Source organism: Serinus canaria, chromosome 13, assembly GCF_022539315.1.
Source record: "Serinus canaria isolate serCan28SL12 chromosome 13, serCan2020, whole genome shotgun sequence".
In the NCBI taxonomy this organism is placed as follows: domain Eukaryota; kingdom Metazoa; phylum Chordata; class Aves; order Passeriformes; family Fringillidae; genus Serinus; species Serinus canaria.
Window position 1 is genome coordinate 417501 of NC_066327.1, and position 13887 is coordinate 431387.

The 13887-nt window shown below is 45.3% G+C and overlaps 1 protein-coding gene across 1 annotated transcript in view; it reads left to right on the forward strand.

Moving 5' to 3' along the window:
- The window catches only part of GABRP (gamma-aminobutyric acid type A receptor subunit pi), a 14343-nt gene extending 798 nt beyond the window's left edge, over window positions 1-13545 (forward strand). The window contains 8 exon segments of the mRNA XM_030229329.2: window positions 647-756; window positions 3104-3171; window positions 4839-5056; window positions 5866-5948; window positions 8241-8378; window positions 9608-9760; window positions 10292-10485; window positions 11407-13545. Coding sequence (XP_030085189.1) covers window positions 647-756; window positions 3104-3171; window positions 4839-5056; window positions 5866-5948; window positions 8241-8378; window positions 9608-9760; window positions 10292-10485; window positions 11407-11721 — 1279 coding nt within the window. The 3' untranslated portion in view covers window positions 11722-13545.
- The last annotated feature ends 342 nt before the right edge of the window (window positions 13546-13887 follow it).

Below are 13887 nucleotides of genomic sequence, written 5' to 3' on the forward strand. Positions count from 1 at the left end.
GTTGGACCCTCAGTATACCCAGCAGCTGGAGCAGCACTGCCCACAGAGCTGAGGGGGTATCTGTGAAGTGCACAGTCCTCCACCTGTCCCCTCCAGTATTATTCCTGACAGCAGCTGTAGAAGCTGACACTGACATGTTACGAGGATAAAGCTTTTTTAGGGGGCTAGAGATTAGAGAGGAGGAGCTGTTGGGCTGTAAGATTTGTCTCAGGTTGTCATAAATGGGAGGAAAAAAGAAAATAATATTCCTTATATAGACTGTACAAGAGGAGTGGGAAGGGGAGATTGGGAAATTTGGTTTATTTCTCAGGCTTGTGATCTACAGATCTTGCTTGATTTTTCTGCCTGAGCAGAACATTCTTAAGATACTGTGTGTGCAACCTGGATTTTAAGAATATTAAGATACTGTGTGTGCAACCTGTAACTATCAGCTGAGGCAATTTGCCATTTTCCCACCTCTTGAAGGTGCTAATTATTCAGCCAGGACAGCGATGTGAGCAAATGCTTGTGATTTCAATTATCTACTTGGTTTTAATAACTATCTTATACTGTTTGTTTGTTTGTTTGAGCACAAACTGGAAGCAGCTGCAGCTGCACGCCAGATGTGCCCAGCCCAGCAGGTAACAGTCGGTGTTTCTGTCCCCAGGAGCTCTCTGGGTCATGGATCCAGCTTGCATGGCAGGGACACGATGTTCGTCACTGGATTTGAGAACCTCACCATGGGGTACAACAAATACCTCCGGCCCTACTTTGGTGGTATGTTGGCTGCACACAAGGGAGCATTTAAAATCAGTCTGTAATGCTCATGGGGAGAAGAGAGCAGGCTTTAACCTTGCTGCAGTTTCAAAGGTTGTGTTTCTTTTAAAAGGTTGTGTTTCCTTTAAATTAGTTGGGGTCCCAGGCTGCCCTTTCTCTGCATCCACTACTCTCTTGAAAAGCTGGTGCAGGTATGTGTGGGGCTTGGGATCAGGTCCAGCTGTGAGGTGAAGAGCAGGGAATTTATAAACTTTAACATCTCTCTGAAAGACTTGACTAAATAATTAAATTCTGCTCTAACTGTACAAGCTTTTTTTTAGAGCCTGACCCTTGTGATTTTCTGCTTTACTTTTGGTCATGTACAGCTATTATAGCTACTTATGCAGCTCTAGAGAAATAAAGCCATTCTTCTTGCCAGGAATATTGACTTTTGACACATGCTTTCACCTCACACTGCAACACAAATCTGTTTCAAACCCTAGTGAGACTCTGGGGAGTTGGCAGCAGGCAGGAATTTAGGAACTTATCTGAGACTATTGAGCAATTTGGATGTCAGGCCTCCCGCCTTCCAGGTTGGTGCTGTCATCACACAGAGGAACAGGTTTTTCAGAATGACATTCAGAACCTGAAAAGTATCATTGAAAGTCTTAGAAACAGCAATGACCATTTTTGTTTCTATTAATTTTGGTTTTGTGCCTGAACCATTAATGATACCCTGCTTGACCGAAAAATTTCCCATCAGCTTACACAAGGCCATGGATATTTCCCATTGCAGACTGACCTGCTGCTACTGGCAGCCCTTTCTGGCCATAGTAATAAATGACTGAGACAATACAGAATTTACCATCTTGCTCTGCCTAGAATGGCTGACCTGGTGCAGTACTAGAGAAGCTCCTCTAAATCCTGTCACACCAGTGAGCAGATGCTTCTCAACAACAGAACAGAGATCCACTGCATCTGCAGTAAATGTTAAACAAAACCAGCCAGGACTCTTGTGTGATCTCCCCTGGAGGCTGAGTGCTCACGGTCGTGTCCTGTGGTCAGTAAATACAGTGGGTTTGAGTCTGAATAGACAGAGATGTGAACAACAGCTGCTTTCAAAAATACACATCTTCTGCAAATGAAATAAATCTATGAACCCTTTCAAGCAAACAATCAAAGCCAAAACCACCTGGAAACAGTTTCAGAAATTGTGTCCATTGGTTGTTCCTCATTCATGTGATTAGCAGCATTTTCAGCAGTTCCACTAGGAAAGGCCCCATTCTGTTGTCACGCAGGCAGAGAGGGCCATGCTGGAAAACATCAAGCCTGCTGTGGGGTCCCTGTGTCCCTGTGTCCCCATGTCCCTTTGTCCTTGTGTCCCCTTGTCTCTTTGTACCCTTGTCTCTGTGTCCTCATGTCCCCGTGTGCCTTTGTGCCCTTGTCTCTGTGTCCCCGTGTCCCCTTGTCTCTATGGCTCCATGTCCCCGTGTCCCTTTGTCCCCTTGTCCCTTTGTACCCATGTCCCCGTGTCCCCTTGTCCCTGTGTCTCTGTGTCCCCATGTCCCTGTGTCTCTGTGTCCCTATGTCCCTTTGTCCCCATGCCCCTTTGTAACCATGTCCCTTTGCCTCCGTGTCCCTTTGTCCCTCTGTCCCCGTGTCTCTGTGTCCCTTTATCCCCGTGTCCCCTTGTCCCCGTGTCCCTGTGTCCCTTTGTCCCTTTGTTCCCGTGTCCCCATGTCTCTGTCTCCCCATGTCACCGTGTCCCTCGCGGTGCTGCCCTCTCGCGGTGGCTCCCGGCGCCCGCCGCTCTCGGTTCGCGGGTCTCTCTCGGGCGGGAGCTGAACCGGGCTGGGCCCGGACCGGGCTTCTCCTCCGCATTTCAGGAGCTCCCGTTCTCGGGAACCGGGGACCTTCTCTCCTCTCGGTGCCTCCTCGCCAGGAACCGGGGCTGCCCAGCACTCCCTGAGCTGTGGGAAGTGCTCTGTGCCGAGGTTCCTGGCCTGGCCGCTCCGTGCCTGGTGCGGGCTGGGATCAAGGGACAAAGTGGTCCTGGCTTCCTGCCCAATGGCAAATGCCACTGCTGACCTAAACTGCTGAGCTCTGCAGCCAGTGCTAATGGGTATTTGCCCTCTGCTACCACCACCAAACACAGAACTCCAGCTCCCTAAAATGACAACTGCATTTCAGATCGTAGAATTTGTGAGCCTAATGCTCTGAAACTGTGTTTGACCCTCTGGGCCTCTGCAGTTTTAGTGACAGTGAGTGAGGCTGAAAACAGTGCCCACCCTGCACAGCGTCCTGAGTGGCTTTACTGTGCCCTCCGCACTTCCCTTCTCTCTGCTGAAGCATTTCATTCCCTCTGCAGGAGAACCTGTACAGATTGCAATGAGTTTGGACATTGCAAGTATTTCTAGTATACCTGAGAGTGACATGGTAAGTAAAAAAAACCTTTTATTTTACAAGATAAGATTGAGATATACCTGAGAGACTTCACATGTATTCCTGTATGTCCAGCACAGAAATGGTCATTTTGAAACTGCTTTGCTGTTCGGGGACTGTTGATCACTTTCAGCAGTGGGATGAAAACAGAGCTCATTTATGACTTCAGACTGTTGTCCTGGTTTAGGGCAAATTTGGGAGGAAACTCCCAAAGGGGCTCCTCTAGAAAGCAGATTCGACTGGCCCCTCCCCCAACAGGTTCACAAAAATATTTCCTTGGAGATAAGTGGAAAAACCTGGTTATTTAACGAGCAAAGTATACACAAGCATAAAAAATGAATAATATTAAACAATAAAACCTCTCACTGTTCTGAAGAGATGGCAAATTCAGAAAGTCCTTTTCATGGGCTGGAGCTTGGCTCACTCAGTCTGTTATCAGTCCCGTCGGCGTTGGAATGCCGTGTCCTGGACCTGGTGGGCCACAGGCATGAGCTTCTGGTGTTTTTCTGGGTTTTTAGTCTAGAGCAGGTTCGAACAGTTCCAAGAAAAAGAAAAAAAACCACAGTCTGGGGAACTTCTCTGCCTCCGCTAGCTAAAAACTTACTAAAAGCAAAGGAAAGCTCTGTCCCACTGTCTGTCTGTGCTGCAGACAACACAGTCCTTGAGAAGGAATGTGGGGGAGCAAGTGCAGTTTCTGAAAACAAACTGCACTCTTCTTTTCCCCCCCCTTCACTTTCAGAACCAGTCTTAAAGGTGCCGAAAGCATAAACAGAACAGACAATTAGGAATACAAGCATCATAACATCATCCTAAGACAACTGTGTAGATGCCATGGTAATGTGGGCTTACAAGAAAAAAGAAGTGGTTCCAAAAGTCCTACTGGTCAAAAACTCAACACCTTCTGGAAATCAGACCCCATGTAAATAGAAAAAAAATCAATCCTGTGTGGCATCCCTTGTGAGAAGAGAGTTGAATAGTCCAGCAGTGCCTGTGGTGTCCAGAAGGCTAAGCAAAGCATCAGCTTCAGAGCTGAGTGGGTGCTGCTTATTCTTTTCTGGTGGGGCACTGTGAGAATGCTCCAATCAATGTTGCAGGTTGATTTTGTCAGGCCAAACTCAAGAAAGTTCCAGTGCTTTTAGATTCAAAATTCCTATTAAAATAGAAGGCACAAGTTTTCTTTTTTTACTTGTTTGGGGGTTTTTTAAGATGTCCCTGACATAACAAGGTTGGATTCACTTACCTTTTTTCTCCAAAGCGCCAATGCCTCCTTGATAACCAGATTTATAGTATGTGTGGAGTATCCTAGCTCTAGGCAATGACTGATCTGTAATGTCAATGACTTGTGGAGTGGCCTCAGGTTTGTGCTTCCCATCTGTTCTCTTACCTGCAAAATGGGCACAAAAGCATCAGTTATAAAAACTGCTCATTAAAAATATAAAGTACTGTAAGCATAATCTTCAGTTCTCAAACTCCACACTTTAGAATCAAAATGTATTAGAAATATTGCAGAGTGAATTAAACTGTGCCGAAAGTGAAACTTGAAGCCTGGCTGTGATAGGTTGAATAAGGACATGTTGTGTCCCTCTGACACACATGGTGTGCCCCAGCTGTGCCGTGCAGGTGCCTGGACACACATGCCCAGGCTCTGCTCTGTTCCGCAGGATTACACAGCCACCATCTCCCTGCGGCAGCGCTGGACAGACCCTCGGCTGGTCTTCCATGGCAACAAGAGCTTCACACTGGATGCTCGCCTGGTGGACTTGCTCTGGGTGCCAGACACCTACATTGTGGAGTTGAAAAGGTCCTTCCTGCACGACGTCACCGTGGGCAACTGCCTCGTCAGGCTGTTCTCTAATGGCACTGTCTTGTATGCCTTAAGGTACAGAGACCTCTGGCTTTGCTGCTGCTGGCTCAGAATAGATTTCCAGAATTACCCTGGACAGGAGCGGGTACCAGCTGTCACAGGTCATGAGTTTGGGGTCATCAAGCCAGCTGTGAGCATTCTCTGTTGATCCATTTCCCCCTGTTCTGGCTTCCAGAAATGCCAGTCAAGGATCAGGATCTCCCATCACGGTACATGCTGTATCCTGAGGCCTGCTCAGAAAGCTCACGAGTTTAGGTGTCACTGAGGAAAAATCCAGTCAGATGGGGCAGGGGAAGAATGGAAGGAGAACATCAAAAAGTAAAAGTTCAAGTGATAGTGGGAAACCATTTGCTTGTCCAGTGATGACTTCTGTTTTTTACCAAGAAGTGTATTTGTCCATGAACTGCAGGAAGGTGCCCAGCTCTTGAGTTAGCAATTCCTACAGTGCTCTCCTTAGCTTGCATTAACTGGGTCCCAGTTATCTCAGCTGCAGAGCAAAACTCATTTCCTCCACGTCAGAGAAAGCCAGAGTACATGTGCAGTTAGTCACTGCGCCTCAAAACGCAAGTGCTGACTCCTTAAGATGAGCAAATTGTAGCAAAAACAAATGTGAAAACATTTGTGAATCTACACTCTATATCCCACCAGATCAAAGCAAAATTCCTCCCTGGGCTACATTTTCATTGGTGCTTGTTCTTGAGGGTTCTCAGTTAGTTCATATCATAGGTCCAAATAATCTAACTGACAGAGCAGAGCTTTGTGATCCAGTTTGCTGTGTAAAACATGCTTTTATTGCAATTTTCAGAGTTCTTTCTCTCCTACAGAATCACTACTACTGTTGCCTGTAACATGGACCTGTCAAAATACCCTATGGACACCCAAACATGCTGACTGCAGCTAGAAAGCTGTAAGTATAACGTTCTAGAAAACTCTAAATTTGTTTATTCATCAGTAACTACACATCTTGAATATTTGGATTAAGCACAGTGGCTTTCTGGAGTAGATTTTTATTCCCACAAATTATGTCCAAAAGAAAACAACTTGTGTCATCATTCTTCAAAGGTTTGTGTTGTAATCCACAGCCCAGAGAATTCCTGTCACTGTTCAGTTTATGCAAAAAAGTGGTAATAAAGAATATTTATTAAGGTGTAGATAATTCAGTCTTGCACAGAAAGGATGAAGTAATGTTGGTTGGTTTTCAAAATACAGATTCTTTTGAACACACAGCTTCTTCAAAACTAACTTGCAGGTTAAGTGCCTGTGATAGATTACAAGAAGGAACAATTCTCGCATCTTTAGGTTACAGCCTGTTGCAGCCCCCAAATCCCCTCTGTAAAACGATATGAGGAAGGGTGATTCTCACTAGAATTAGAGTTGCATATGGCTCTCAAACTCATGAGCTGAAATTAGGGCCAAACCCAGGTTTGTGATACCTGCCCCCCCATAGGGAGGGGATACAGAGGATGGGGCCCTTGTCAACAAAAGAGTATCAGACTGAGAAGTCTCAAGAAGAGGAATTATCAGTGAGTTCTGCTCTCAGTTAGATTAAAAGCTCACCTAAGGCAATGCTGGCTGAGAAAGACTCCAAGGCAACGTGGGCCACTGCAGGGTTGCTGTCCCACAGCTCAGCCAGTGCAGTGCTGCTGCTCCAGACCTGTGATGAGCAGGCAGCCAGCTCCTGCTGCATGACACAAAACCAAACTTCCACCATCTCAGCATGGAAAGACCAGATTTTTAACTTCTGGGGTTGCGGCATGAAGCACCTAGGGAAGCACATATTATTTTCACATTAAAATCATATTAGTTCACTGTGGTTAACTCTATTACAAAGAATAGCTCCTGAAATAATAATGATTGGCCTCTTCTGCTAAAGCGGAGCATGTTTAGGCCTGGTTTAAAACTGATTGGGTCCTACATCATGCTCAGTTGCTGTATAATTCCAATGAAATTACATACATATTGCCCACTGGAGATTTCATTAGGATAAGTGCCCAGAAATAATGCTATTTAAATATACACCAGATGAATTAACAACAATCTATCACTTATAAAATTTTCCTGATTAACCACGATTTATAAAACCACTTAGGAACTTTGAAAAGTCACATGCTTAGGATTCATGCTCTGGACACCTAATTTAGGAGTTCATCACGCCCAAGCTCTGGTAATTTGTGTCTAATAAGAAAACACAATTAGATGTAAATAGAGCTGCAACTTCATCTGATTCCTTCTACCAGGACAAATGGTTTATTATCAGAATCACAGCGTCCCTACTCATGGTCTCAAAGAAGGGCTCTTAATAAAAGAATTAAATCAGTGAAACTGATGGACTTGTTTCCTAAATTAAGTCAAATTTTTGAAGGGAATGGCAGGCTGGCAACTCAATACAAGATTACCCCTCGGATTGAGGTACCCCTCAGTCTAACCTGAGTTTATGTCATCCCTGGAGGCACACACTCAGATGGCATATATGGAGTCCAACTGCTTTGAGGCAGGAATTTGGTGTTACCTAAATGTTGTGTGCATTTCTTTGTCCTCAGTAACGTAATGCCTTTGAGGATATGAGAAATGATGTGTAGAAAAGGTTGTTTTGATAAGCAGGTTTCCTGGACAATGTGTACCCAGTCAGAGGAGCCTGGTTCATAACCACATAGCAGTCTCAGCTGTAAGCTCCTGACTACCTGAAAATTCATTTTCCGATGTTTTGAAGCACTTGAATAGATGACTCAGTGAAATGTGCTTGTGCTCTGTGGTAAGGGGCTCAGTGGGATCTGAATTCTCTTTCTTAACCACTGTGTTTCTCCTGTTCTTCTCTCAGGCACCAGAGAGAGAGTCTATGTTTGAGGGTTAGCCACAGCAGTACTAATTTCCCATTGTATGTAATCAAGCTGTGTATGACAGCAATGGATTATCTTTGAAAACATGAATACCTCATGTAAACAGCTGCAGTAGGCTCTCAGCAGCCTTGCACGTTGTGTGTCATTCCCAGAGGTGTGTGTTCCTGTCCACATCTGGAGAAGCAGACCAAGGGCAGCAAAGGAAGCACAGCCGATGTCCCTGCGTGGTCAGACACAGCTCAGGGGCCTCTGTCCAGTCTACAGTGCCGGGGTCAGGGCTCTGCTCCCTGCAGGAGGCATAGTAGGGCACAGCTGGGCTCTCCCTGGCCACAGCAGTCACACAGTGTCTGTGTTCTCCTCAGGGGGCTACGATGAGAATGATGTCACCTTCACCTGGCTGTGGGGAAACAGCTCCGTGCATGGCATGGAGAAGCTGCGGCTCTCCCAGTACACGGTGGAGCGCTACCACACCCTGGTCTCCAGGTCACAGCAGGAGACAGGTAAAACTAGGAGAGAAAAAAGCAGGGAAAGCTATTGGGTATTCCCCATCCCACCTCCTCTCCTTCTGTGGGCCAGGATCGTTTGACTCAGTCCTGAACCAGTGAAGCCTTTAGCAGATCTTAATCTAACAAAAAGAGATGAACCAAAAGGTGGTGACATCCTATTAGTTGCAGTCAGGATATTCTGTAAGATGGAAATCCACAGAAAGATGGAAGTTTAAAATATACTGTATTCATTTGATGGATCTTAAGGTTTTTTTCCTTCTTCCTATTTTCTTCCACACATAACTGAAGAAACTCTATCTCTTCTATCCAGATGCGCAGTGTATAGGTACTGTGGAAAGCCATGTTTAGAGTAACTAGGAGTAAAATTAATTTTTTAAATATACATTTGTTTGTAAATTACAATTCTATCATGATGGAATAACATATTTTTGTAGATCAGAATTCAATGTCTTTTTCATTATCAGTGTAAAACACTCTTTTCTCCAATTACAGATAGTATGAAAGGGGGCAAAACTTCCTTAGAATGACAAGGTTTTAAAAATAACAGTGTTTTGTTGTTTTGTTGCATACACAGCCCATGAACAACATGGACTTTGTTTCTACACTTTAAAGGGAATTGTTGTTTATAGAACAGAAATACATCCTGAAAACACTACTGATCCAGCCTCCAAACACCTATATTAGTATTTACAACAAATTGATTTTTAAAAGATGGAGAGCTCAAAAACATACCATTATCAAACATCACAAATCACTAATGAAAATGGGAGTCTGATTGTCTGTGATGATAAGGCACAGGGGTGCTTTGGGATTTGAGCCAGAGCCTGCTGATTGCAAGAGACAAATGTTTTGTCTCTTTTATAGCCATCAGGTAAGGCTGAACCTGGCAGTGCCCTTCAGAGCAGGAGTTGGGAAAGGTGCTGTGCTGTGTGAGAGGGTGGGTGAGAGCATCAGCCCTGCTCTGCTCAGAGCTGAGGCCCTGCTGTACCGTTCCTGCTATACTCGGGGGCAGGAGCCCCTTTGCAAAGCATCTGCTGTTCAGATGGGGTTGTTCAGATGCCTCTTTGCCTGTCAGTGCTGTGTGTATCCTCCTGTGTCAGGTGTGTTACCTGCATAAGCTCTGCTGAGCTCCATCAGCTGGTGCTGGTGCTGGGCTGTCCCAGTTTTACTTTGGGGGTCCTTGGGAACCTCACATTCACCAAGTCTCTTCCTTTCATAAACAGGCAGTTACCCACGACTGATATTACAGTTTGAGCTGAGAAGAAACTTCCTTTACTTCATTTTGGAGACCTATGTGCCCTCCACTCTGCTTGTCATGTTGTCCTGGGTTTCTTTTTGGATCACACTGGACTCAGTGCCTGCAAGAACCTGCATCGGTGAGTTTTTGCCTGAAGAATGGAGAAGATTTAAGCAGACAGAGGAGCCTTTGAAGGCTGGGTAGATGGTACTTTTCTTGAGCTACCTGCTCTGGGATAAATGGTCTGCTCGCCTTCTGCTGTTCTTTGGGGCAGAGCTGGGTTGGTGTGGAGGAGATGCTGTGGCAGGGACACATGCCCACCTGCAGGGCTGTATGTGGCTGAAGCTCTCAGGAGATCCATTGCAGAGAGTAGAGGACAGGGCATGGGGGGGGTGCTTTGTAGAAAGCAGGATGGAGGGATTTCTTCACTGAAAGCATGAAAAACAAGAGAGCCAACTGCCTGTTGGAGCCAAGCTCCCAAAGGCAGGGAGAGCCTGTGTAAAGCTAGTGAATGCTACAGAAGTATTTCAGTAGCTATGATGGATGATTTGGATTTGGTAAGAAGTGATGTGCTTTAACCGGCTAGCAATAGAGAGCAATGACATGAACAGAAGGGTAGGCCAAGACTTCTCCAAAGTGTCCACAAGAAAAGTGTCTCTCTGTTTCCAAGGAGTTACAGCAGTGCTTTCAATGACAACTCTGATGATCGGCTCACGAAGTTCACTTTCAAAAACCAACTGTTTCATTAAGGCCATCGATGTTTATCTTGGCATCTGCTTCAGCTTCATCTTTGGTGCCCTGGTGGAGTATGCAGTGGCTCACTACAGCTCCTCACAGAAGCATGCAGCTAAGGCACCAGAAGAGGTAAGGCCCGACATACCTTAATAAGGCCAGGGGTCTTGGACTGGCAGCAGTTAGTTCTTCATTAACTGAACAAGACAAATGGTCTTCTTGCTATGGATACATTCAACAATGCTTCTCTTAACTGGCACTAAATCTAAACTTTTGGGTGTAATGAACACATGAATAGCACAGGAATGCTGTGTCTCTGGCAGACTTGTGAGCAGCAGCCTTAGCTGGCAGTCCTGTTGGGTTCACAGGACCACATCCAGAAAGGCACTTGGGCTGGGCACTGGATTGGGTCCACAGCCCTGAATTGAGTTCATGTGAGCAGGAAGCACCTCTGATCCTTTCAAACACACTCAGAGAAGAGCCAGTATAACACAACTCATCGCTTTTCTATCAAATAACTCCAATAAGGGAGGTGCTTCCCCCTGTACCAGAGGGAAACTGAACCCTTATTTCTCCCTTCCCAGAAGAGGCTTCCAAACATCTGTCCCACAGTGTTCTGTGGGGATTGTGAGAGGGAGTTATTCAAGGGCTCAGCTTTAGTGTGAGAAATTAAATAATCAGGTATGACTGTGGTCTGGTTGTCATCAAGGGCTCAAATCCTGTTGGGGAAAAGGAGGTTTCCCACCACAATACTGAGTTCCCAGCCATTAAGCTACTGTGTCAACAGGAAGAGATGGATATCCTGTAGGAGATGGATGCTGGATTACCCAGAGTAAAACTTGCTCAAGGATCTGAAAATATCTCTAGAAATACAGTGGTGGAAGCAGGCATCTCTTGGACCTCAGGCCCTCCTAGGATTAGGCTGCAGCTGAAAGGTATGTTTGAGTATTGGGATGACCACAAATGAAGCTGTACTCTTAAGTCTTTATCCTTATGGTCTTCTTCCTCTGCAGGAGAAGACAGACCTTAAAACTGTCCACTCTTGTTTCCTAGGGGCCTGCAAATGAACTGACTGAAGAAATTGAAGAAGTTAACATCACCAACATCCTCAAAAATTTTATCACCAGCTATAAACAAAAAGTCAACTTCACAAGCATTGAGATTTCCAGCAATAATGTTAACTGCAGTGACTTGACCATGAAAAGTCATGAGAAAATCAAATGTGTCTTGAGGAACAAAATGCACAGGATCATTGGTTATTTCACAATTCAGAACCCTGGCAATGTGGACCACTACTCCAAATTGCTTTTCTCTTTGTTTTTCATGGTGGTCAATGTGTTTTACTGGGCTTATTATCTATATTTTTAGTAGAAATTAGTTGCTTCATTCTCCTACTTCAGCAGGAAAGCAATTGTGCCAGTGGGCATCCAGGTACCTAACCTCAGTGAATTCAATGTGGACAGAAAGCTTCCTTGTGTTTCCTGAGGTACCCAGCAGAAGTGTGTGAGGTGTGCTTGCATCAGCAGCACTGACTCTGACAGCAGCTGTTCAGCTGAGTGGCTTGCTGGGCTCTTCTGCTCATAGCTGCATTTCATTCCACACCTTACCTGTCTGGAGATGGGTGTGCAGGACTGTGCTGGCGGCTGCAGAGCGCTACAGGTGGCAGAATTATTTTGGTAGCTTGGAGCAGGTTGGAACCTTCAAGATGGGATGTCCCAGAGGATGAATTAAGATCATGACTGTTATTCTTTGTTTGCCAGAGAGAGCAGAGGGACTGTGATTGCTGCCTCAATACCTGCTCTGTTGCAGTGAGGGCCCTGAGGCAGCAGCAGGAGCTCAGTGCAGTGCAGCACAGTGGGATGCTCCTGTGCATGGTGCTGCTTTGTCCTGGATGGTGCAGTGCCAGGATGGTGATTTGGTACTGCACAGTGGTGCCTGACCTCTTTTAATCTGTAACGCAATGAGATAACCCTCACTCGCTGAAGTTCTCCATTCCTGAGACAGATGGAGGGTTGTTATTTGTTGAGCTGCATTTTTTCAGAGATTTGGGAACATGAAATAGAGGCAGCAAAATCATTTTGTAACCCATCTCTTATACTCTTCCTGCTGTACTGCACGTGAACAGATTCTACCACTTTCCATGTCTTGCCTCACAAATTATTTTTTGTCCTGGAGAATGTTTCCTTCAGCCTTCACTGCTACAAGCAGCTCTCACTCCTTGCCAGCCATAGGCACAAATAGCCATTTGTCATCCCCTCCTTTACGTGGCTGTGCAGCTGTGGCAAGTCAGCAGTGCTGCTGGGTGTAAAACATGCATGGGTTGGGGTAGGCTAGTCTAAATCACCCTTTTGCTCTCACACTTTCACTTTTAGATGGAAACACTGTTACTTTTTTGAGAAAGATCACATTCTAAGTGGACTCTGGAAACTACCTAAAGTCAGCTTTGTTTATCCTGCAATCAGCAGAAGCCAAAATTTTCTTTTAAAGATAAATGAAATGCAGCCACACAGTTTCATTAAAGAACCAAATGCTATTTGTTACTGTGTAGCTTAAGAATACTAGAAGTCTTTATTTGCTGATTGTAAAACAAACATTTTATGGCAGATTCGTCCGCCTGGCGCCCTTTTTGGTCTGTGCTGCTTTTATCACTGAGAGGGGGCAATCCTGCAGTTATGTGGGCAGAATTGGAATTGCCTGCAGCGGCTCCATTCAGCAGAGTTGTGGCTGGGTGAGGCCTCTCAGGTTGTAGCTTATGTTAGAGTCTCAGCATGCAGTGCTTGCTTAGCTTAAGGATCTCTTCTTGGGGGTTCCTAGAGAAGGTGAACAGAGCACGTGAAACTATAAATTTTTTACTTTAATAACGTTTTATTGAACCACTTTACAACACTGTAGTTTGAGGGATCTAATCCACATATTCATAAATCATCACTTTAACAAAGAGCAGCACAAGCAGACAGAGTGGAACAGGCTGACAATGGCAAGTGGATAAACACAAACTCCAATAATGAAGTGTTGGCTTGTATATACTGGCATTTGAAGTCCATTCCATAAAATGTAATAAAGTGAATGTTTGTGATATGAACACAACCCCTCAGAGAGATTCTCTACTAAAAAAAAAAAATCATTATCTCTTCTCTGTATTGGTTTCTTTGTTTAAAACCCAACTAAAATGCCCTTATGTGTTTTACACTAGCTACCAAATATTAATATTAACAAAAGGAATTTCTTTGTACAAAGCCCTCCAAGATGATCAAGTCCAGGTGTTCCCCAGGCCTGCTAAGGTCATCACTAGCCCCTGTTCTCAAGTGCCTCATCCACATGGCTTTTAAATTCCTCCAGGGATGGGCCCTCCACCACTGCCCTGTGCAGTCTGTTTCAATGCCACCAACTTTCCAGTGAAGAAATTTCCCATAATATCCACCCTGAGCCTGCCCTGGCCCAGCCTGAGGCCGTTCCCTCTCCTCCTGTCCCTGTTCCCTGGGAGCACAGCCCAACCCCCCAGGCTGTCCCCTCCTGGCAGAAGCAGTGCAGAGC